Source organism: Ascochyta rabiei, chromosome 1, assembly GCF_004011695.2.
Source record: "Ascochyta rabiei chromosome 1, complete sequence".
Taxonomy (NCBI): Eukaryota; Fungi; Ascomycota; class Dothideomycetes; order Pleosporales; family Didymellaceae; genus Ascochyta; species Ascochyta rabiei.
Window position 1 is genome coordinate 1697935 of NC_082405.1, and position 23377 is coordinate 1721311.

Genomic DNA, 23377 nt, shown 5'->3' on the forward strand with positions numbered 1-23377 from the left:
TATCTAGGATTCACCTCTCACCTTGTTCTTATTAATGGGGGTACGGCTTGACCTGATGATTGGGGAAACTGCCAGATGTATATAGCTCATGGATTACTTGTTGGTCATGTGTCAACGTGCTTGTCTTGTCGTGCCCGGCTACTAGGGCTTCGACTCCTGTAATGTCGCGATGAAGAGGACCGACTATGTGCGTGTCTACGATGGCGATGACGATCTTGATGTCGGCTTGGACTGCATGGTCTGTCTTTGCGAAGCGATTGTGTAAGCTTGCGCTCCTGATCGGGACTACGACCTGAACTGCGGCGATGCGTGCTCCTCCTGCGGTGGTTGTTACCTCTTTCCTCCTTTTCCTGTGCATCTCGGAGCTCTCCCAGCTCGCGGTTGCGTTCGTCTGACCACTTCTTCCTGTCTTGTTTCGACTTTTTCAGCTGTGTCTGGGCTTTCTGCATGAATGCAAAAGGATCGTTGGAGGAGATGCGTGCTTGCTCCCGTTCTTTGCGACGAGGGTCTTGATTGCCCCAGACGTTTTTAGTGTCGAAGCCTGAGGACTCAGGTGCAGCAGTGGTTGCGTACGTGGGGTGGGCTATCTTCTGACGAGCCGTGTACCATGGCTCTTGCAAGCCGTTGTTGCCGCCGGCATTCGAAAAGCGCATGGTGTACTGGTCCTCGAAAGCCAGCTCCCTCCTGCGCTTCTCCTTTTCGGCATCTGCATTCTTCTCACGCTTGAGGGCTTCCTTAACGTCGACGGGGAAGAGGTCGATGTTGCCGGCATGGTCGGTCAAGGGTGCATCGCTCGTGGGTGTGCGCAGCTTCAGAAGCTTTGCGTCCGTGTGGTCGCCGTGGGTTGGATTCGCCACGGACGCAGCCAAGCGAATGTCCATGTCGGTGTCATCTTCCCCTGCGAGCTTCCTCCTCTTTGTGTCGTGCCCGCCTTCTCTGGCGCGCGTGCGGTCGCTGTGAGTGGCGGGCTCTTCAGGCAGCGGCGGGGGTGTCCGGCCCCTTAGTAGGGCAGCGCGTCGCTCGGCGTCGAGGTCTTGCATGCGCTGGTCAGCGGCAGCATCGCGGGCGGCGGCGGCCTCCTCGTCGGCCCTGACGCGGGCGATGTTGGCGGGGTTGTAGACGTTCCATGACTGGGGCGAGTCAGTGCGAGGACGTGGTGGGGATGTGTGGTTGGAGAGGGGTTACCTTTTTGCCGAGGAGGTGTCTGCAGCTGTGTTAGTGTACGTTTGCATGGGCATAGGCATGGGCATGGGCGTGGGCGTGGGCGTGGGTGCAAGAGCAGGCTGCCAGGGACGGACGGCGTACAGTGGCATGGTGGCTCGTTGCCAGCCGTGGGCAAGTCTTGGCAGCCGTGGGCAGGTCTTGGCGGCGGTGGTGGTGGTGGTGGTGGTAGTAGCAAGTAGCAAGTAGCTATAATGGTGGGGTGGGCAGGAGCTGCAGCCACCAGGCAGGAGCATCAAGCGTCGGCGATCGCTGCACTGTGGACCTGCAACGGGACAACGGTGCGGGAGGCTCACAAAGCCGCTCCATGCATGGCCCCGCCTCTATCCTGCACACTGCATGCACCCTGCACCCTGCACACTGCACCCTGCACACTGCATATATACTGCATACATACTACATACTACATACTACATACATATATACTACATACATACTACGTACTACATACATACATACTACGTACTACATACTACTGCCTTCGATCATGCGCGACTCGCAAGCTGAGCATCGGCAAGAAAGCAAGTCCCTTTCCTAGACCACACAGTCCCCTCGGCCTCGTCGGTCCCCTCGGTCCCCCCACACCTCGCGAGTCGCCAAGCGTAGCAAGTCGCGCACACCCACGCACATCCGCGTAGACTCTCCCCCTTGAGCCTGTACCATGCCCACCTGGCTGGTCCATGGCTTTCGCTGGCCGCGAGCCCAAGTTCGCATCCACACCATTCTCCAGAACCTCGATGATGTCGCCCCCGAGTGGGTCATGGCCCCCGCGACCCAAGCCTGCCTGACCGACAACTTCAAGCAGCAATGGCCCGATATCATGGCACGCCTGCCCACCCTACGCTTCATCGAGCAGTACGACCCAGACGACCTCACAGTCAAGGACCAGCCCTACGCATACGTATGCGACCAGGTCCACGACATCAAGCTAGGGATAGACGTAGATGAGCTGCAACAGGCACCTGCCCTGTCAGACGAGCAGTTGGCCGCCGTTGCAGAGCTAAGAGACAAGGTCACACCAGACGCCAAACTCGGCTGGTTCGTCGTGGTCAATGGCGATGTAGAGCGGTGGGCCCCACCCCTGGACGACGACGACGACGACGACGACGGCGACGACGGCCTACAACACGAAGAGGACGAGGAAGAAGCTGAGACAAAGACGCTGAGCCCGCCAGCAAGAAGTCCCGGGAGCAGCGTGTGGACAGGCAATGCACAAGAACCCGTACGACCCTCGACAAGCAGGAGCATGAAGAACTGGATAGGCGGCATGCTCCGCAAAACACGAAGGTAGACTGGCCGAGCGCACCTACATTGTCTTCCTGTACTGACCTACTCCTGTACTGACCCACTCAGCTCCAAAAGCCTGAGAGGCGAAGCAACGCAATCAAAGACTCCACCACCGGTCCCCCCACTACCGCCCATGTCTCCAAAGGCAGCACTATCCTTACCCAAATCGGCGAATGACAAAACGTCGATACCACTCCGTCCTGCGCGTTGAGCCAACGCGAGACTTGGGGATTTGGAAAGAGGATGAACATATGAATACACGACACGTACACAAGATCTCGTACGTGGAGTATTGAGCGCATGAAACAAAGTGTACAACCACGATAGTGCCGCAGAACATACTGATAGGAACGGCATCCTTGAGTAGCATACCATGTTGGCGGCTGTGAACTCTGCAAACTTTGTGCTGAACCAACAAAGGAATGCTTCCGCGGAAAAGTATGCGGCAGGACTGCTTCGTAAAGTCTCCAGTTTTAGAAAGTAGATATTCCGATCAACACACTGCAGCGATGATTAGTCAGTCTTGCAGTTCCAACATCCGGTGCATGTCCATGGCAGATCGCAAAGTCCTTCTTCTGGCTAGCGGCCGCTGGGGAGATGCACGTGATTGTGACAGCCTGACTTTCTGATCGCAACTTCTACCCAGCAACTTGATTGCCACGCCACGCCACGCCCCCACCCAATTGCTGGCCCTCTGATCCACAGCAGAGCCGTACGAAGCTCAAGACGTTGGCGACGCCAAACGTTTGGCCCGTGTTAGCTGTCCCCGCAGTACGGTCGTCTTGACGCCGAACAGCTACTGCCGGGCCTCGCAGAGGCCACGCGACTGACGACAACGACAACTACAACGACAACTACAACGACAACGACAACGACAACGACGACAAAGACAACGACGACGCCCATACAAACACGTCAATACTGCCAACACCGCCAAGATGAGCAGACGCGACTTCCTGTCTATGCCTGCGCCCGAGAACTATGTAGCTGGTCTCGGGCGTGGTGCTACCGGGTTCACGACCAGAAGCGATCTTGGTCCGGCACGGGAGGGCCCTTCTGAGGAGCAGATGAAGGAAATGTTGGCCAAGCGCGCGGCTTCTTTAGGCCAAGCGGCCCCATCTGCCTATGGTGTCACGGAGAAAAAGGAGGAAGAGGACGACGAGGCAGATCGATTCCAGGACCCCGATAACGAGGTGGGTTTGTTCTCGAGCGGCATGAACTACGACAAGGACGACGACGAAGCAGACCGCATATACCAGGAAGTGGACGAGAAAATGGACAAGCGGCGGCGAGTGAGACGGTTAGTACCCATGTTCTCTTTTCCCTTTGCCCTTTTATCTTTTGCTCGAAGTATTCATCGTGTTTTTCGCCACGAACAGATACCGATGTCCGACCTAGGGAAGCTCGCGAGCAACAAGAACGAGACGAATACGAAAAAAACAACCCCAAGATTCAACTCCAGTTCGCCGACCTGAAGCGTGCGCTCGGCGCTGTATCGGAAGAAGAATGGGCTGCGCTACCCGAGGTTGGAGACATGACGGGCAAGGCGAAGCGCGCGCGAGAAGCTCGCATGGCAAATGCACGATCGTATGCGGTACCTGACAGCGTTCTGTCCGCCGCGTCCAAATCTGGCGAGCTGGAGACTTCCATATCCACAGGCGACTCCGACTCGGGCACCATGACCAACTTTGCCTCCATCGGTGCTGCACAACTGTCCGCTTTGACGGTGCGACTAGATTCGGCGGCGTCGAGCAACCCCGGTACGCAGACAACGACAACCTCAGGGACGGCAACTTCGGTCGACCCCAAAGGTTACATCACGGCGTTGGACAAGAAGGAAATGCAGGGCGGCGAAGTGCCAGTGGAAGACATAAACCGCGCGCGTGTCTTATTGGAGTCGGCAGTCAAGACGAACGTCAACAACGGCCCCGGTTATGTTGCGCTAGCACGTCTCGAAGAAGTTGCAGGCAAGATTCACACCGCAAAGAAGGTCATCCAGAAAGGTTGCGACATGTGTCCCAAGTCGATCGTTGTGTGGGAGGAAGCCATCCGACTGAACCGCGAGAACTTGCACAACGCCAAGATCATCGCTGCCAACGGCATCAAGCTTAACCCAAAGGCTATTGTGCTGTGGAAAGCAGCCATCGACCTAGAGCAGACGCCAGCAGCTAGGAAGAAGGTCACTCGACAAGCATTGGATCACAACCCTCAGTCTGTGGAGCTCTGGAAGACCTTGATCAACGACACCGAAGACATCGAGAATGTAAAACTGCTGTTTGCAAAGGCTACAGACACGGTCCCGCTCTCAGAAGAGCTGTGGATCTCCTATGCGCGTGTGAGCGATGCAGACGCCGCTCAGCAGGTCTTGAACAAGGCGCGCAAAGCCATTCCTACCAGTTGGGCGATTTGGGTACACGCTTGCAGACTGCAAGAAGAGCTTGGAAAGGTCGACATTTGCGACAAGATCATGGAACGCGCGGTCAAGGCCTTGATTAAGGAGAACGCTATGATCAAGCGCGAAGAGTGGCTGGCACAAGCCGAGATTTGTGAAGAGGAGGGCGACAAAGTGACTGCGGGCTCCATTGTGAAAGCGACCATCGGTTGGGGTCTGGACGAGGACGACGAACGACGCGACACTTGGCTGGAAGACGCAAAGAGCATCTCCAATAGAGGTCACTACGAAACAGCCCGGGCTATTCTTGGGCACTGTGTATCCGTTTTCCCATACTCGACCACAGTCTGGCATGCGTCTGCCGACCTTGAGAAGCATCACGGGACTACCGAGTCGCTTCTTAGTGTCCTTGAGCGTGCTGTCAACGCCTGCCCGAACTCGGAATCGTTGTGGCTGCTGTATGCACGAGAAAGGTGGCAGGCCGGAGATATTGAGGGTGCTCGTCAGGTGTTAGGACGATCGTTCGAGCAACTTCCAGGTAACGAGAATCTCTACACAAGAGCTGTCGACTTTGAAGCGGACGCTGGCAACTACGAACAGGCGCGCAGTTTCTTGAAGGTTGCGCGAGATTCGGCTGCCACCGATCGCATATTTATGAAGTCTGCGGTTCTCGAGCGCCAACTCGGCGACTACGAAACTGCTATCGATATCTGCAACCAAGGCCTGCAAAACTGGCCCGGCAGTTGGAAGTTGCACGCCATCAAGGGGCAGATTTACGAGCAGCTGTCGAAGCTGAAGGAGGCACAAGAAGCACTCAGCATTGGCACAAGAGCCGCACCAAAGTCACCTATGCTCTACATTCTGCTCTCGAGAATACAAGAGAAGACCGGTGCTGTCGTCAAAGCTCGCTCGACACTTGACCGCGGTCGCCAGCAGAACCCCAAGAACGCTGACCTCCTCTGCGAATCGGTCCGCCTGGAACACCGCCAGGGCAACATCCCCGCTGCCCAAAAAGTCATGGCTACTGCTCTCCAAGACTGTCCTACTTCCGGACTTCTCTGGGCTGAGAAGATCATGCATCTCGAATCTAGGACCCAACGGAAACCGCGCGCCCTCGAAGCTATCAAGAAAGTTGAAAAGGACCCGCAGCTCTTTGTGGTCGTTGCTCGCATCTTCTGGTCCGAACGGAGGCTTGACAAAGCGGCTACTTGGTTCACAAAGGCGGTGGTCCTGGATCCAGACTACGGTGACGGATGGGTCTGGTTTTACAAGTTCCTTGAGCAGCATGGGACGGAGGAGAAGAAGCAGGAAGTGTTGAGCAAGGCCGCGATGGCGGAACCAAAGCATGGGGAGATTTGGCAAAGTGTAAACAAGGATCCAAAGAATGCGCGACTCGGTGTTGAGGAGGTATTGAAGCTTGCAGCTAGTAAGGCGGAGTAGTTCTTCATTACTACTGAGTAGTTCGTTACCACCTGTATACACAATACGCCGACCGAAACCTATATCCATACCAAATATCGATTTCACCACATGCGATCTTCATTGCCCTCAAACGTCGTAGAAGCGCTAGGTACTGGCGAATAACACGAAACGAGCGGCCGTGTCGTGCAGTCGTGACGTTCGGCTGAGGATACTCTTGCAGCTACTGCACTCTACAACAAAAAAATATAGTAGATTCTAGATAACCCTACCCTAAAAATAACCCTAACCTTAAGCTAACTCTAACCTTAAACTAACTTTAGCCCTAAGATTTTGTTACAAACATACCGGTAATCCTAACATGTTTATTTTATCTTCTAAATAGGTTTAGAAGATAATCCCTAGCGTTGGTCAGGTGGAGCTGCCAAGGCACGGTTGAGCTCTTGGCGTTGGTCAGCTCAAGCGTGTCCTGCGTTCGGCTCCCCACGCGGACCACACCCGGAACAGCCCGCCTATGATTGCCGCACCGGCACGTCGCACATTGGCCGGCCTGTGTGCTCAATGATTCAGTTTACTATGGTATCCGGCAAATGTACCTAGTGTACATGGCCAATGCACGACAGTGGTGCTGCCTCAGACGAACAGAATATTTCTACTAACTAAGAATACCTCAAAAGCTATATAATTTGTATTAAGATTAAGGTCACCTATAGAGAGAAACCATCCCGATCTACTAGGTGGGAAGCAGCGTACTCCTGATTAACTTAGGAGTATTGTGTAAGAGGCGTGGGCATTAGTTAACCCTAAGTCCCTTTAGAGATTTATTAAGACTATGCCAGCACGCTGATAGGCAGTTGTTAATGCTTAAGGTGGTTACATAAAGTACTGAGATTTGAGTGTAACAAATGACTGTATTGAGATAAGTCTACTTTATCTCCGGTGGCAAACACCCCTGTCGTGCATTGGCCATGTAAACTACTTTTGCCGGATACCATAGTAGAGAGAATTATATAGAAAGGTCCGACAACGTCAATAAGGAAATGTCTCCATCGCCTCATCCAAACTTCCTTTCATTCCAACCACGCTCCATCATTCACACGCAATAGACATTACACGCAAAGTCTTTCTTACCTACTACGACCAAAGATGGCAGCCCCGGGCGGGAAGTTCTTTATTCAAGACGACATGTCGAAGCCCGCGGCACACCATGAATCCTACGCGCAACTGTGGGAAACAAAGTGGAAGAAGCCTGCAGAAATGGGCGTCTACCCCTTCATGTTCGGCACAGCCAAAGACTTCGAGCCTATCGTTTCCGAACTCACCAAGGGCAACTTCAAGGAACCGTACAACTGGGATGAGTATGCCAAAGTGTACTTTCCTCAAGCAGAGCACCTGAAGAGCATTGCCAAAGAGGCAGAAGCTACTGGCGAGAAAGAAAAAGCATCCGAGTACTACCTAAGAGCTAGTGCTGTGTACCGTATTTCAAGATTTCCCGCTCCGAGGAGTGGCGTGCAAAGAGAAGCATGGAAGTTGGGTAAGGAGTGCTGCATCAAGGGCCTGGGCATGCGCGAGCATCCTGTCCACGAGGTCGAGATTCCACACAAACACCGCAGCAACAATGAGGGCGAAATCATCCCCGTCTACCTCCTGATTCCGAATACAGCTACAAAAGACAAACCAGTGCCGACCGTCATCATCTTCACCGGGCTCGATGGCTACAGGGCCGAGCTCGCTGTGTGGATGGAAGGCTGGCGCCGAGTAGGAGTTGCGACGATTGTGTTGGAAATTCCGGGGACTGGCGACTGCCCTGCCACAGCGTCTGATGCAAAGAGCCCAGACCGACTGTATAGTAGTCTATTTGACTGGATCGACGAGCAGCCGCTGCTTGACAACAAGAAGACGGCCATCTGGGCCTTCAGCACAGGCGGATTTTACGCCATGCGCGTCGCGCACACGCATGCTGACCGCCTGGCCGGTGTGGTCGCGCTGGGAGGAGGATGCCATCACATGTTTGATCGAGAATGGCTGGATAATGTGAACCACTTGGAGTATCCCTTCGACCTGGCCAACACACTGGCGTACAAGTGGGGGTATGGAGACGACGTCGAAACGTTCAAGAAGGAGGCGAAGAGCAAATTCTCGTTGCTAGAGGACGGGACGCTGGACATGCCCGAGTGCGCGAGACTACTACTGGTCAACGGAACCGAGGACGAGATCTTCCCTATCGACGACTATTACCTCGCTCTCCAGCATGGTGCGCCCAAGGAAGCGAGGTTTGTCACGGGCATCAAGCACATGGGCGAGCCTATAAGCTTTTTCATCATTATCAGATGGCTGTACAAGTTGTTTGGGATTGAGGCGGATGTAGCCAAGCAGATGCAGACAATACCGTTCAAGGCCAAGTATTGATCGCGTACGAAGAACCTGTTAGCATTCCAGCGTTGAAAGAACCTATAGTTGCGGTACTGGGATCAATGAACAATAGTAAACGTATGATATTGCTATACTACACAAGTCCCAGGGCGTAATTGTAAGTCGGAAACCGCATTGCCATCGTAAATGGTTTCCGGCACAGGTAACCATGACTCCTATGGCTGATTTTGTGCGATTAACTTTTCGGAGCCTAAATGGCTATGTGGGACCGTGCGCCAGTGCCGCCCTTGAGCATCTGCCGCACCACCAATACAAGGTAGCTTCATACACTCGAATAGAAGCCTCCGTATTGTTTCGCGTCTAAAGAGGAATGGTCTCCGTCTTGAACTTGTTTATGGCGTCGACCTCGTCAGTGGTTTCAACCTTGCCAAAGACGACATCAACATCCAGTAGATCAGAGGCCTCGACGTCATCTGCGTACACCATGTCCGAGCCAACCATCGTGAGCGGCAACGACGTAGCACTGAATGCGTGAGGCGAGGGACCGTGGCATTGACGTTGACCATAGTGATAGTCGCAATGGTAGTCGAAGAGCACACGAGGTGGAACATCCAGCTGGACCTTCTCAATCTTCTTGAGAGTTGTGCTATTGGCAAGTGCACAGTTCAAAGCATAGAACGTATCTCGTGTGAGAATCGTGGGTTCTCCTGCTGGGTACTCGAAGATGACAGTCTGGAGGTTGGGGAAGCACTGTAGGATCCTTTCCCAGTCGCTGCCAGATTCCAGGGTATCGACCTCACAGGCGAAAACATTGCCAAACTCGATAGCATGGAACGGTGAAATGATGGCCAGATGCTTACAGTACACACCAACTTGCTCCAAGGTAGCTACGAAGCGATCAGCGCGAATCTTGTTGGCATCGCTGGTTATCATGAGCCGTGTGAAGAGACATGTGGGTGCCAAAGGCTTCGAGCCGTTCAAGTACTGAGACAGACGGTGCACAGTATTTTCGTCCAGCGGAAGGAATTCCTTGCCCTTGTACGTGATCATGACAGTTTTCAAAAGGCTGTCTAATTCCGGTTTGTCGGCTAGGGTCGAGCGTCGAGACATGCGAAAGCGAGGGGGTGTTCGTCCACCTGGGGCCAGGAATGACTGCTTGGGTGGCTGACCTGTGCAGAAATTACGAAGGTCATTGTTGAAAGTGGATACGGTATCGCGGCGTTTAGGTACTCCGATTCCTTTGACGCTGCTATCCGGGGTCGTCTCAGTTGCACCTGGAGCAAGTCAGTCATGTGTGAAGTCGTAGTTCCGATGTTCAGAGAAGCTACCGTCAGGTCCAAGGTCCAAGTGGGCAAACATGCGCGCTTCTGACACTGTCAGGTCAAAGCTACCTAGCAGTGGCATATGCCTCGCCTCTCCAGCGTAAACGATGCTGTTTGCTTCAAGCTTGCCATCAAGCTGCTGTAGTGCTTTACCAATACCCGAGGGCGAGCTCGACTGAATTTGCATATTGGGTTCCTAGAGATGTCTCTGGTATAAGCAGAGTAATATCAATGTAAACATGAAGTGTGAGGCTGTATGATGATGTGCTTGGCGCTAGGCAAGGACAAACGCAGTGAAGATGACTCCACACCGACCATCATGAGCTCTTGGCGAACGTGGTGACTGAGTGGCTGATTGGTCGGTTAGCGTAATGTTTGCTCTCGACTAACAGGATGTTCGAGGGGCCAGCGTTGCGACATGAAGTCGTGCCAGTTCATAGCTCTGTTGTGGCCTTTGTGATTGCTGGAATCTTGGACTGGATCACAGCTCTGAGGAGCAGCAATTCTGAATTTTGTGAGGTGTGTATAGCCTTCAGAGGTGCTGCAGTAGATGAGATTACAGTGTTTGCAAAACTGCTCAGTGCGTATGCCGGCTCAATCATTGGTCTTTGAAGCAGTCGCAGTGGTACAAGATACGTCTTTAGTAATCTAGAGAGGACGGGCAACGTCTCAGAACGTAAGGGAGCAGGCACGTTTAATCCTAAAACTGATTGATCTTGTTGTTGTGCGACCCCAAGTGAAGTCAACAAGCACGAACACGTTGAAGGAACAATCATAGCGATGACGTACATTCGCCCCGACAGCGGGATTGGCGGGGCGGGGCACAACCTCCACTATTTTTGCGGCTTCCAGCCCCTCCTCACGTCAATTCCTCCACCAAGTGCCCCAGTTGCGTTGCCTTTCTATCTCTGAACTTTTGGACCTAACAGCTTTTGCATCGCCTAATCATTGCACATCAAATCGTCCGTCAGACTAGAACCCCTCGTTATTGTGATCGTTATTGGACAGCATCTGTAAGTCCGTCTCATGTCTCAAAGCAACATCGAGCTCCGGCCGTGACCGAGTCTGAAAGTATCAGTACAAGGGAGCTGCAACACATGATTTCCACAGCCTGCGTGCCCCATTCCGCGCAGACATCTGTCCTCTTCGTACTTGGCACATCCATGCTGACCGCCCCTTCAGGACCGTACCAATACGCCTTATCTGTGCCGAAGGTCTCCAGATAGCGCTTCCATCTTTCTTTTGCGTCAGCTTCGAGCTTCCCCAGAACTACCTTCACACTACGTACAGCCACCGTCACGATGGTTACAGGTGCAAGGAAGCCTCCCTCCCGAAAGGGTATGACCATACCGAATCCCCTCCCAGATCCTGCGCATGGTCGCGAGCGAGCTGGAATACATTATGCGCAGAGTTAACAATAGACAAGGTTCCATGGCGGATATGCCCCGGGATCTGAAGGAGCAGATCGAGAAGCTCGAGGAGCTCTTTGTCGTGCCTACTCAGAAGCTGAAGGAGATCACGGATCACTTCGTGAAGGAGCTTGAGAAGGGTCTGACAAAAGAAGGAGGATCAATCGTGAGTACTCTTTGTAGAAAAGGTTGTATGGCATAAGACTGAACGCTGCAGCCCATGAACCCAACATGGTGTATGGCTTTTCCTGACGGTAACGAGACCGGCCGGTACCTTGCTCTCGACATGGGAGGGACCAACTTGCGCGTCTGCGAGGTGACCCTGACCGATGAGAAGGGCGAGTTCGAGATCATTCAGTCCAAGTACCGCATGCCCGAGGAGCTGAAAACGGGAACCGCCGACGAACTTTGGGGCTATGTTGCCGATTGTTTGCAGCAATTCGTCGAATATCACCATGAGGACGAGCAGCTTGAGGATCTGCCTTTGGGTTTTACGTTCTCTTACCCGGCAACTCAGGACTACATCGACCACGGTGTTCTCCAGAGATGGACAAAAGGATTCGACATTGACGGAGTTGAGGGGCACGATGTTGTACCACCCTTCAACAAGGCCCTGGCTGAGCGTGGAGTGCCTATTAAGCTGGCCGCTCTGGTCAACGACACCACTGGCACTATGATCGCCTCCGCATACACCGACGCGGAGATCAAAATTGGATGTATTTTCGGAACTGGCTGTAACGCTGCATACATGGAGGAGTGCGGTGCTATCCCTAAGATTGCACACCTCAACCTCGACCCCAAGCTACCCATGGCTGTCAACTGTGAATGGGGCGCATTCGACAACGAACACCAGGTCCTACCCCGCACACAATACGACGTCATCATCGACAAGGAGTCACCTCGTCCTGGTCAGCAGTCATTTGAAAAGATGGTCGCTGGGCTGTACCTGGGCGAGATTTTCCGCTTGGTCCTTTTGGACTTGCACAAGGGCCACGAGTGCGCGATCTTCGAGGGTCAAGATGCCAGCAAACTGGAGAGGCCCTACTCTCTGGATGCAGGATTCCTTTCTGCCATCGAGGAGGATCCTTTCGAGAACTTGCTAGAGACTGGTGACCTCTTCCAGAACAAGCTTGGCATCACATGTTCAAAGCCAGAGCTCGAGCTCATCCGACGTCTGGCTGAGCTTATCGGCACCCGTGCTGCGCGTCTGACCGCGTGCGGTGTTGCGGCCATCTGCAAGCACAAGAACTGGGACCAGACACACGTTGGTGCTGACGGCTCCGTCTTTACCAAGTACCCCCATTTCAAGATCCGCAATGCGCAGGCACTGAAGGAGATCCTGGATTGGCCTGCGAAGTATGGCAAGGGCAAGAACGACCCTGTCGAGATTCTACCCGCGGAAGACGGTTCCGGTGTTGGTGCTGCTTTGATTGCTGCGCTCACGATCAAGCGCGTGAAGGAAGGCCAGCTTGCGGGTATCCAAGACCGTGATGCTATGCTGAAGATAGCCGGAAAGAAGCCTCGGGCAGCATGAGCCAAGCGGTCTCTACTTTATCCTGTAATGACGATCTAGAAGTAAATCTATCATCCGTGCCACACCTCGATGCGATGTGGTGAGAGGAGAGGCGGCTGACACATGACAGCCAACAAAGCTTGAAGCGTAGATAGGCCCAATGGTAGACATGCAGAAACCTTCTCGGCAACCGACCGGTACAAGTCGGTTCTATACTTGGGTCGCCAGCCACTTTACACGTCGACGTGTGTTGTGCGCGCGTAAAGAAAGTACGTTTCAGCACGCGAAATGGTCACGAAGTGCGCGCGCAGACAATTTCGAGCACCCCCCCCCCCCACTTAGGCCATGTGTACCTTGACCTGGGTACCATGAGTACGCTGGACAGAAACTGTATTGATCGACGATCCAGTACAGCGCATCACTATGGGGACGGACTGGATGCGCATGCATGTTGGAGGACTCTGAGGCATTGAGCTAATCTCGGGCACCAGAATTGGCATCTCGCATTACGTGGACGGCTGGGTCGCGCTCTCCGTGATGGCTTGAAGGCTAGAGCAGCCAGTCCAAGGATCTGAAAACGGGCTCTGAAAAGGGTAGGATAGGCTTGTCAAGGAGAGGTGGATTGCCACAGCTTCGAGGGTCTACGACCCTGATTTTCGTGCCTCGATGACGAGCCAAGCGTGATCCGCTGCAGATGCCAATCTTTGCAAGATTCAAGGTCTTCTGAAGAATGCATAGAGGGCCATGCACGCATTGCCCAGCCAGGTGGTTAACTTGACGTGTAGGGTGGTGGATCTTCTCTGTAGCTAGCACAGGATGCCTTGTACTGACTCGGCTCCGCCCTATTTCGACACTAGGATACCGCTCTTTGGGGAGATGATACACCGCCACCCATGGTCCTTGTTGGCTAGGGAACTTATAGATGGCGCAGTTCGCTTCCGTCTTCTTTCCTTCTGGCGCCGGGTTTGGCAAGTATTTTGCAACTGTTGACTTGACCGACACACGCATGTGAGCTCCTACGCTGCCGGTGGCCGAGCAGGACCGCAGCTTCCGGCAGGCAGCGGCCACGCAAACCGTACGGTCTGCGTTTGTACCTGACCCAGACTCGTGTGTAGAGCTAAGGCCTTGCGTATGGCAGCTGTCCAATGCACCCATGTTCGCTTTCTCCCAATCGAAACGTGCTACATGACGATGTCAACCGAGGCTGCGCATACAGCGGCTAAGGCTGAGTGTGCAGGCTGCATGACATCTGTCCGCTCGGACTCGGACACAAGCTGAAGGTCGAGTGTTCCCCTTGGACCATGCTGGACTTTGTATTACTCTCTGCAGGGTTTAGGCCGTGGATTCAGGCATGCGCTGTGGTTGCGGTTCGCGAGGTTCGAAGGCTTGCCTATTTGGATGGTGTTTACGATCACAAACAACGCGTCATGCCACAACATCACGAGGTTCAAAGGCTTGCCTATTTGGATGGTGTTTACACACACAAACAACGCGTCATGCCACAGCATCAACGTGCCTATGGACAACCATCCGAGTCTATCGGCGGCTTGGTAGCCTTGGAATGGAGGGTTGATGTCCTGGAGCGTAGCATAGCGCAAGGGTCCAGTGGACGTCATGACGAGTATGTGTCGATATCCATCAGCAAGCGCAATCGATGGGGAGAAGGTCATCGAGAGCTCGATACCGACGACGAAGACGAACAGTGAGCTTAGGACAGCTCACAAGCCGCCTTTGATGACCACGCTGCGTGTGTGGCCTCCTGGTAGTGGGGGCTTGTGGTATTGATGACGTTGTGTGTTTGGAGGCTCGCTCAGCTCTCACATGACGATTTGTTTCGTCTTGTTCAGAGCAAAGAAACCGACCGCAGCACTACCGCAGCACTACCGCAGCACTACCGCAGCACTACCGCAGCACGGGTAGCCGCTCAGGACGAAAAGCATTGCAGGGACGGCGAGTCGCGCCGAGGGAGAAGCTGAGCACAGCATGGGTGAACACAGCATATGCTATCTCGCAGCCAAGACGGCGGCTGTGGAGGTCTTCAGGTCACACGGAGCCGAGGTCTACTACTAGCTAGCTATTTACGTTCACTGAGCTGTGGTGACGAAGGCGGCTTTCGAGGCCACGGAGCCCTAGACAAAGGATAGACAGGAACCAAGCGAGCGAATGCATGGGAGAAGCCACCGAAAGGTCCGACAGGTGCTGCAGCGGCAATCATTGTGTGGAGAAGCAGGGCTGTCGTTGTGCAGTCGGCTGTCGGTCCCTCTGCCTGTTCGTTGGTTCGTTTGTTATGCTCGGCGGGCCGCTGCCGCGCTGCCCCTTTTCGCGTGTGCAGTGCAGTGTGCATGAATGAGCACGAAATTGCTTCATTTGGCCCTCGCGCGGGCTGCAGACGCAGCTTGTGGTGGGAAAGGGGGCCATGCCGGGGCTGCCTCTGGCCAGCGATGCGCACCGCACCCTCACAGCCTGACACTGGACAGTACAAGCTATGGTAGTAGGTGTGTGGTGGTGCGAGCGTCGGGCGACCGCTGCTGCGATGGATGATGGCTGATCGAAACACGGTCAACTGGTGTGGCGGGTGGAGTAGGCCGGTTGTGGTGTTTGGTGTTTTGTTTACTCGCCACCACCACGTCAACAAATACGGCAGTGACAACCGCAACAACAGCGACAACAACGACACCAAGTGGGCTGCTGAACAGGTAGCAGCAGCGAACGGCAGTGGAGACACAGAAAGCAGTACCTGCATTTTTCGCGCAGCTGCATGGAGCGCGCATCAAGTGTCTCGAGGGTCGAGGGCGCCGACAGGGCCAAGCGCGTCGAGTGCATCGAACGCTGCTGCTTCATCGTGTGCCTGGCGCGGCGTGGTCGATTGGCCCACGGGGGCCGCAACACAAGCGCAGAGTAGAGTCGCAACGGCGGGCTGCACCTGCAGGGGTGGGCTGGTGCCTCGGAAAAGACAGCAGGCGCACGGCCGCTCTCGCTCGCGTGCACAGGCATCTGCTGTTTCGCCAGCAGGCCAGCAGGCCAGCAGGTCAGTAGCCCAGTAGGCCAATAGGCCAATAGGCCAGTAGCCCCGTAGCCCCGTAGCCCCGTAGCCCAGTAGCCCGCCAGCCCAGTAGCCCGCCAGCCCAGTCGCCCGCCTCGTACGCGTGCGCGCCTTCTCCCATTTACCCTCCCCGTCCGTCGATTCCGATCGCAGCAGCAAGAGCGCACCCAGGGTCTCTCCATCGCTCGCCAACTGCTTGCCCTTGCCCTTGCCGTCGCCATTGCCCTCGTCTTTGTCTACGCCTCTGGCTCACCTCGCTGCGTGTGGCTCCGTCATCGCGCCTGCCTCCGCTTGCGTCGCGCCTGCCGCCTGCCGCCTGCCGCCTGTCGCAACATCAAAACAACAGCGCATTCCGCTTCCGCCTGCGCGTCGCCGCATCGAATCGCCCCTCGACACGTCCACGCGCCTCTGCCAGCACCGCCCTCGAGCCTGCCGCACCCTCTCGACAGGCCTTGCATGGAGTGCGACCGTCTGCACTCGGTCGTTGTTCGCTGAGGGGAACTCCTGCTTGCGACGTGTAGACCCAACCGCGTGCACTCGCTGTCGCTGTCGCTGTCGCTGTCGCTGTCGCGCGCATTCCTCGCACTGCATTCTTCCCACCGCGCCTCGTCCTGCACCCCGCTTCAAACACTCTGGCCGTGGCCATCGTTATTGATTGCGCGCTGGCCTCGTCCACCCTGCCACGCTGCACGCTCCCAGCCCGTCCGTCCACACCACGCGGGGACCAACCACCCCATCTACCCACGACGTCCTCACCCACCACCCAGCCAGCCACTGCTTCACCCCCCTCACCCTCGCCCTCACCCACTGACCCCACGGCCTCCTGCACCCCGCCGCCAGCCATGGCCTTCGCCTCGTACTCGCCCCACCGCGAGGCCGGCACCATGCACCTGGACCTCCCTTCACCCACCTATCGTCTGGACGGCACCCACTTCGCCCATCTGCAGCAGCTGCGCCGTTCCCTATCACGCTCACCTTCGAAACCCTCGCGCTTCCAGCTGCACAAGTCCGACTCACCACGCTCGCCCATCTCTCCACTAGCACTCGCGCGCGCCTTCAGCCCCAAGGCACACAAGCCAACGAGTCCTATCAAGACATTTTTTGAATCGCCTCTGGCACAGGCCGTGCCAGCCAAGAAGAAATTCACTCTGCGACGACCCACCGCAAACTTCAAGGCCTCGCCGCGCGCACGACAGAATTCAAAAAGCCCCCGTCGCGTCCTCGGCGACTCACCCACCGGCGCAAACTCCACAACACCCTTCTACACCCGCCCGACCGTCGGCCAAGAAAACGACACACCCGCACGCCCTTCCAGCTCGGATTCCCTCGAGAGCATGGACACGGACTGCAGGAAGTTTGGCTTGAACGACAAGCCCATCAAGTTCGAGTTTGCGCACCGACGTCCGGATCTCTCTCCGGGCCCCCCTGTAAAGTCGAGTCCTCTCAAGCGTAACGATGGTGTTATGAACCTGAGCGGGACACCCACTGGCTTCAGTCCTGTCGCTAAGCGGAGGAGCTTGCACAGCGTCTCGAACCTGGGAACCGATTTCGAGAGTATTTTCGACCGCAACAGCATGCATGCCGTACAATCACCTATGGAAGAGGAGGAGACGCAAAACGAGTTCGACTTTTCGACGCCTGCGAACCCGTCGCAATCGCCTATGCGCAGAGCCACGTCTCTTCGAAAATCGACTGTGATGCAGCGAAACGCGAATTCACCACGACCGAAACCAGCTTTCGACGGCGAGTTTGCCATGCCTGGCCTCGCAGCGTCCAAATCGAGAAACCGCATGTCGCTCGACAGCTCTCTTGGTCAAAGTACCACGCCCACGCAGACGCCCTTCCGCAAGTCCACCTTCGATGCTGGGCGCATGGGTTTGCCTACACCCTTCGTTCGCAGCACTGCCGGCGCATCGCAACCGCACCCGTTGTCGCATGCGCACACACCATCTTCAACTACGTCAGGTCTCGGTGGGATGACTCCCATGGCACCGCCACGGGCACCCCACTTCGCAGCTCCACCTGGTCGGCCAAACCAGAGTCATCAATTTTCACGTTCTCTGCCAATCGGCGTACCGCGCCCACACGCACCGGAAGGAGAACATGACTCGTTTGACACGCCATTCAAGTCTGTGCAGCAAGCCCCAGTTGCATTCTCCACCGGTCTCATGTCGAAGAAGAACCGCAATGCGGACGAGCCCGCCAATGTATATGTCATGCCTGACACCCCGTCTAAGCGGCAGTCGTATCCCCCTGCTCAGGCAGACAGGACTGATGTCATCGACACACCTCTCGTTAAGCGAGGTGGAAGTTTATTTGGAGATTTCAATAGGCCACAACCTCAGTTCGGCACAACAAGCACACCCTTTAGCGCGCATGTGTCAAAGTTCTCTACGGGATCCTTTGGTAAAGGAACCAGCGTCTTTGGCAACATGGGCGGATCCCTTCAGCGCCGAGGCAGCATGGTCAGCGTGGATGGTGATGACGACCTTCCTGATAGCCAGTCGCCAACTGCCAACCGTACTATGGTTGACACCGACGCGAGCATTGACGATATGCCACCGACCCCTACAAAGGGACATGGTGCATCGAGTCGCCGCTCAAAGGAGAGCAGTCTCAGGCGCAAAACCTTCCGCTCCCGACCTTCTATTGGTAACGATACGTTTGCGGCCCCAGAAGTTGCCAATGATTTCAATGGTAAGTCTAGTCCACACACAGTTGCGACAGCTTCACATGACAAGAGTAGCTCGCCACCATCACGTGGTGAGCAGCTTGACTCAAAGAACTGTACCTCCTCTCCCGCACAAGCTTCTCTTACTCGGACTCGGTTCTTGCGACGTACCAAGAGATTGGGTCGTCCATCACCGCTTTCGCGACAGATACTTCGTACAACTGTTCTTCCCTTCAGTCGTGAGGCCAATGCTAACCAGCTCCCAGCGTCCATCATCTCGTTCGGTTCATCGTCGCCAGGTTCCCCACTCGATTCCTCGTTCCAACCCGCTGAGACAAATCGATTGTCCATCGCGGGTAACAGGCGCGGCTCGATGAACTTCAACAGCAGTGTCAGCACTTTCCCTCCCGCTACACCAACCACGCCACGTGATCATTCCGTTTTCTTCGCTGAAGACAAGGGAGCTATCCCCATCGGTCTCACCAAGAACGACGTCGATGAGGCCATCAGCTCGCGCTTCCGTGAGGTCAAGGAGCTCGACGGTGGCGAAGGGGAGTTCTCCAAGGTCTACCGCGTCAGCCAGTCTGTGCAGGGCTCAACGCAGGACACTCCAGCTGGGAGTCAGGTATGGGTCGTTAAGAAGTCGAAGAAGCCATATACAGGCCAGGGTGACCGCAACCGCAAGATGCGTGAAGTTGACATCCTCTATGCTCTTCGGGGCAATGACCACGTTCTGAACATCAACGACCACTGGGAAGCCAACTCACACTTGTACATCCAAAGCGAATACTGCGAAGGCGGCAACTTGCGCCGCTTCCTCGACACTGTTGGATACAGTAGCCGTCTCGACGACTTCCGCATTTGGAAGATTCTACTGGAACTGTCACAGGTAAGCCAATCATATCGCCTCTGTCCAACAGTACTAACAATTACAAGGGACTTACCTTTATACACCACTCAGGTTACATCCACCTCGATCTGAAGCCCGCCAACATCCTGATTGACTTTGGGGGTTCGCTGAAGATCGCTGATTTCGGTCTGGCCAGCTCTTGGCCTGCACCCAAAGGCATCGATGGCGAAGGCGATCGCCACTACCTGGCGCCAGAAGCTCTCTGCGGCCGCTTTGACAAGCCCGCCGATGTATTCGCGCTCGGCATGATGCTGACTGAGATTGCCGGCAACTGTGTTATTCCCGAGAACGGCACCTACTGGACGAAGCTCAGGTCAGGCGAATTCGAGCACGTACTCCCGAGCTTGACTTGGAGTGCCGATAGCGGTACCCTGAGCCGCGATGGCAACGGTGACCCGATTCCCGAGAGTAACGTTTCTCTGGACACCTTCCTCATGTCAGACACCGACATCGAGCCCCAGTCCACGGTCCAAATACGGGCAGCCTCAAGTCCGGAAGAGGACCTTGCCCGTGCCCCAAAGTTCATGATTGACTACACCGACCCCAATACCATGGACCAGGTAGTCAAAGCAATGTTGCATCCTGTACCAGAAGAGCGGCCAACATCTGAGCAAGTCCTGCAGTGCTTTGGTTGCCAGTGGGTCGACTACAGGAGGCGAGCGGGAGCCACTGTATACGAAGGCAACTTTGGACCAGGCGAGGATATACTGGCCACATATGCGCTCGATGATGCTGACGCTGACATGATGGACATGAGCTAAGCTGCTTCACTTGTCTTCTGTCGATACCATTCCTCGCCTTGTTCCGACTTCTAGTGCTTTCTTTGGGGGGGGTGGGGGGATACACAGATCCGCAACAACACACCAAAATCGCGCCGCATAGTACACCTCGATCAGCACTATGCAGCTAGCGTTTCTTTTGTATTTTTTCTTCTATCGGCGTTTCTGGCCCATTGGGCAAAAGCATCATCATCTTGTTGCTTCCACGACTCTACCTTTCAGAGTTGTTCCTGTTTATGAGTTTCACGGCCAGATGTCTTTCGGACTGAGACGTCCTTTCTGACCTGGGTTTCAGGAGTTTTGCATTGCATAAAGCATTCCCCAAGGATACCTTCGCAGCTGGAAATGCGCGAACTGGGGGCTGGCGTTACTCTTGATCTTTTTCTGAAATGTTGCAACGATTATGGCAACGATTTTTCTTCTCTCTGTACCGGATGAGTGGTGGTGCGGGCCTTGCGCTGTGTACACGGTTGGTGTGGAGTTGTAAGAAACGGGTGGGGGTGGAGTACGGTGGATCTCGAAGGTAATGTTGGAGAAACAATATCACGATATCATGACCATTTGAAGGGGGATTTGCGCGATTTTGAGTGTGATGTGTGTGATGCAACCTTTACGACATTCATGTCGCTAGTCGTAGGTGCAGGTCACGTGGACGAGCCCAGCCCTTCAAGACTATCCTTCGCTCAGCACGTCCAATGGTACCGAACACCTGATCACCTGACCAATTGAATCAGATGGTCATGGGGGACAGGGAAGGCACTTCGCATTGGCCCGGGTAATGCATCATGGTGTCTTGCTCCTCAAACATGATTGAGTCGTACCAACTCTCCCATGCGTAACTCGTCCGAGACTTTCCGAAAAAGAGTCAAGGCTTCAGCAGCTTGAAAAATTCGAACACCCCGGAATGGTATAAAAGATGTGTGTCATCCCCGAGAAACAAAGGTCGTTTGTAGTGCTCGATACTCGTATTTCCAACACGTGGGCAAAAAAGCTCGGAGGGGGCTTCGGGTACGCTACTTCGTTCGTGCAGAACAGCACGAGGGCTAGCCTTGTGAAGCCAGCGCACAAGTACTGTGTGCTTTATGGTACGCTTTTTGCATCGTTTTGTTTCGTTTCTCTACAGAAGGCGCCCACGCCGTCGTGGGCTGCTGATCCTGGCGCATTTCTTCTCTTGTGAAGACTATCTTTGCTCATCTACCAGCCTTGACTTTGCCGCCGAGACCTTACTTCTGTGATGCTTTTCGGTACAGAGTGTTTTGTGTCAATGCTATATTGCCCTCGCACAATGTGGGTTCACGCCTCGAAGAACCATGGCGCCGCATGGTCGTCTAACTCTGAATGTTTCTCAATCTCATCTAGCAGATACACGAGCTCTTCTCCGCCCTGCTGTCTCCCCAGCCAGATCCGAATGGCAAGCCCTTCGACTCTTGCTCTCCGACTCATCCACCACAGATCTCCGGTCCTCAATAGCATGTACCACCATCCCATGATAAATACAGCTCTCACGTCTTTTGCTTCCAGCAGCGCAAAGAAGTCTGGCGTAAGGACCGCCAGGATGTAAAGAAACTTCAGCGCGTTCTCGTAGGTCAGCTGGATGTTTGGACACTTTGAGAGGGTAAGTATTGGCCGGTAGTAGATGTTGTCGTGTTCATCTGATGAAGCTGTGATGTCGAAGATCCTCTTCATGCGATCAGAGATATGTAGTTCAGAGTCCATGGCCATCCACTCTGGCACACTGTGACAGTTGTAATTTTTGACGAGCTCGTAGAAGATACCATCTGGTCTTTTCGGTTGCGCCAGACGCCAGAGGTGCTTCTTGCCTTCACCAACTTTCAGCCACGATAGATCATCCGGCTCTGCCGGTTTTAGCGGCCATACTTCGTACGGGTTGGTGGAGCCAATGGACCAGAATGATGCGGCACCCAGAAAGACTCCAGTTGTCCAAATGGCATCTTGATAAGAAGGTGGAATCGGTCGAGAAAGAATCTCATTGAAGAGTTTTGAAGCCGTGTTCCAGTGCCTGAGAGCCTCCTGGCTGCTTTTGGAGGCAACTGCCGAAGGATTCGCAAGATGGGCGTCATGCATTAGAGTGACACTAAGCAGCATGTGCATGAGAAAGGCATGCTGAAGCAGGGTTAGCCAAACAAGGTCACGGGGGTCGGATCAGGGTAGCAAGTCCGAGCGAGCTATTATTACCTTGCATGCAAGCTGACAAACAAGATCTCGATACAATGGGGCCATCTGCGGATTGCCGATGGTTATTGAAGTCCTGTTTCTAAATCTCGAAACGATCATGAGCTGGTCTGCTGTGAAGTGTTGGGAGCCAGTCAGCCATCCAAGACTCCGAACGTTGAAGTTGAGCGAGTCGTTGACGATTGTTGGAAGGCCGGAGTGAATAGATATGGACTTCAGTGGAGGCATCCACATTTTAAGAGCGTTTCCTTCGATCAAATTGTTGGGCTTCGTCTTGTCAGGATAATTTGAGGCAAAGTGTACTTGAAAGGAACCCGGGGTATTGAGGAATGAAGAGCTCTGTAAACCGGAGTAATCGCACGATACACCATACAACTTGCAGTTTTTACACAAAGGTCGCGCTTCATCACACTTGTTGGCTGATCAGCTTATGAGGTCCAATACATTGCGCTGTAGCCTAGCTCACTTTGACATGTCGTAGCTTGCAGTTACCACATCCTTTGCGCGACTTCGCATGAGCGCGCCTCTTCCTGACCGCTTCGGCTCGGGACCTCGATACAAGAGCTGACATTATGACTGCAGTGAAGGCACGACAGGCGACGCGAAAAGATAGTGGTGAATGTGAGGATCTGACCTCTTCTCGTTTTGCACAAGCGTGCTGCACCACGATCTCTTGTAACAAACAGGCTGAGTGAATAGTGAGGGGAGACAAGGCCTCCAATGAGCGATAGGGGGACGCTAATAGCATCGGTCTAACCGATATTCGCATCACAGTTTCTAAACATCCAATTAGCTTTTGAAGGAGCGTAGTCATTGCAACGCTCCGAAGATCGCGTGAAATTCTG

The 23377-nt window shown here is 54.5% G+C and overlaps 8 protein-coding genes across 10 annotated transcripts, besides 17 other annotated features; 5 read left to right on the forward strand and 3 right to left on the reverse strand.

Moving 5' to 3' along the window:
- Positions 1–31: 31 nt before the first annotated feature.
- Positions 32–1313, reverse strand: EKO05_0000492 (uncharacterized protein; the record flags this gene model as incomplete). The annotated part of the gene is made up of 4 exons (XM_038937049.1): positions 32–231; positions 335–1130; positions 1186–1204; positions 1306–1313. The coding sequence occupies 4 exons, from the start codon at positions 1311–1313 to the stop codon at positions 32–34; spliced, it is 1023 nt and encodes a 340-aa protein (XP_038803031.1).
- Positions 1229–1271: a tandem repeat.
- A 50-nt stretch (positions 1314–1363) lies between the features above and the next one.
- Positions 1364–1394: a tandem repeat.
- Positions 1395–1561: 167 nt separating this feature from the next.
- Positions 1562–1600: a tandem repeat.
- An 11-nt stretch (positions 1601–1611) lies between these two features.
- Positions 1612–1697: a tandem repeat.
- A 185-nt stretch (positions 1698–1882) lies between these two features.
- EKO05_0000493 (uncharacterized protein) lies at positions 1883–2719 on the forward strand (the record flags this gene model as incomplete). The annotated part of the gene is made up of 2 exons (XM_038944712.2): positions 1883–2508; positions 2575–2719. The coding sequence occupies 2 exons, from the start codon at positions 1883–1885 to the stop codon at positions 2717–2719; spliced, it is 771 nt and encodes a 256-aa protein (XP_038803032.2).
- Positions 2306–2339: a tandem repeat.
- A 445-nt stretch (positions 2720–3164) lies between the features above and the next one.
- Positions 3165–3190: a tandem repeat.
- A 147-nt stretch (positions 3191–3337) lies between these two features.
- Positions 3338–3390: a tandem repeat.
- Positions 3391–3446: 56 nt separating this feature from the next.
- Positions 3447–6340, forward strand: EKO05_0000494 (U4/U6 x U5 tri-snRNP complex subunit Prp1; the record flags this gene model as incomplete). The annotated part of the gene is made up of 2 exons (XM_038936790.1): positions 3447–3808; positions 3907–6340. The coding sequence occupies 2 exons, from the start codon at positions 3447–3449 to the stop codon at positions 6338–6340; spliced, it is 2796 nt and encodes a 931-aa protein (XP_038803033.1).
- A 196-nt stretch (positions 6341–6536) lies between these two features.
- Positions 6537–6787: a mobile genetic element.
- Positions 6583–6648: a tandem repeat.
- Positions 6788–6992: 205 nt separating the features above from the next.
- Positions 6993–7318: a mobile genetic element.
- A 147-nt stretch (positions 7319–7465) lies between these two features.
- EKO05_0000495 (uncharacterized protein) lies at positions 7466–8728 on the forward strand (the record flags this gene model as incomplete). Its single annotated transcript, XM_038944713.1, has 1 exon — positions 7466–8728. One exon carries the CDS (start codon positions 7466–7468, stop codon positions 8726–8728), a length of 1263 nt encoding a protein of 420 aa, XP_038803034.1.
- A 324-nt stretch (positions 8729–9052) lies between these two features.
- On the reverse strand, positions 9053–10201 carry EKO05_0000496 (uncharacterized protein; the record flags this gene model as incomplete). Its single annotated transcript, XM_038936404.1, has 2 exons — positions 9053–9966; positions 10021–10201. 2 exons carry the CDS (start codon positions 10199–10201, stop codon positions 9053–9055), a joined length of 1095 nt encoding a protein of 364 aa, XP_038803035.1.
- Positions 10202–11315: 1114 nt separating this feature from the next.
- Positions 11316–12957, forward strand: EKO05_0000497 (Hexokinase; the record flags this gene model as incomplete). Its single annotated transcript, XM_038936597.1, has 3 exons — positions 11316–11352; positions 11441–11589; positions 11641–12957. 3 exons carry the CDS (start codon positions 11316–11318, stop codon positions 12955–12957), a joined length of 1503 nt encoding a protein of 500 aa, XP_038803036.1.
- A 2598-nt stretch (positions 12958–15555) lies between these two features.
- Positions 15556–15616: a tandem repeat.
- Positions 15617–15940: 324 nt separating this feature from the next.
- Positions 15941–15984: a tandem repeat.
- Positions 15985–16000: 16 nt separating this feature from the next.
- Positions 16001–16039: a tandem repeat.
- Positions 16040–16174: 135 nt separating this feature from the next.
- Positions 16175–16214: a tandem repeat.
- Positions 16215–16257: 43 nt separating this feature from the next.
- Positions 16258–16309: a tandem repeat.
- A 207-nt stretch (positions 16310–16516) lies between these two features.
- Positions 16517–16550: a tandem repeat.
- A 214-nt stretch (positions 16551–16764) lies between these two features.
- Positions 16765–16845: a tandem repeat.
- EKO05_0000498 (Non-specific serine/threonine protein kinase) lies at positions 16822–20321 on the forward strand (the record flags this gene model as incomplete). 3 transcript variants are annotated; one of them, XM_059635443.1, is made up of 3 exons in its annotated part: positions 16822–18865; positions 18917–19539; positions 19587–20321. In XM_059635443.1, the coding sequence occupies 3 exons, from the start codon at positions 16822–16824 to the stop codon at positions 20319–20321; spliced, it is 3402 nt and encodes a 1133-aa protein (XP_059491426.1). The 3 variants fall into 3 exon arrangements, with proteins under 3 accessions (XP_059491426.1, XP_038803039.1, XP_059491425.1); XM_038937004.1 differs by having other exon boundaries at positions 16822–18676; XM_059635442.1 differs by having other exon boundaries at positions 16822–19539.
- Positions 20322–21632: 1311 nt separating this feature from the next.
- Positions 21633–22451, reverse strand: EKO05_0000499 (uncharacterized protein; the record flags this gene model as incomplete). Its single annotated transcript, XM_038936601.2, has 1 exon — positions 21633–22451. The coding sequence occupies one exon, from the start codon at positions 22449–22451 to the stop codon at positions 21633–21635; it is 819 nt and encodes a 272-aa protein (XP_038803040.2).
- Positions 22452–23377: the final 926 nt, after the last annotated feature.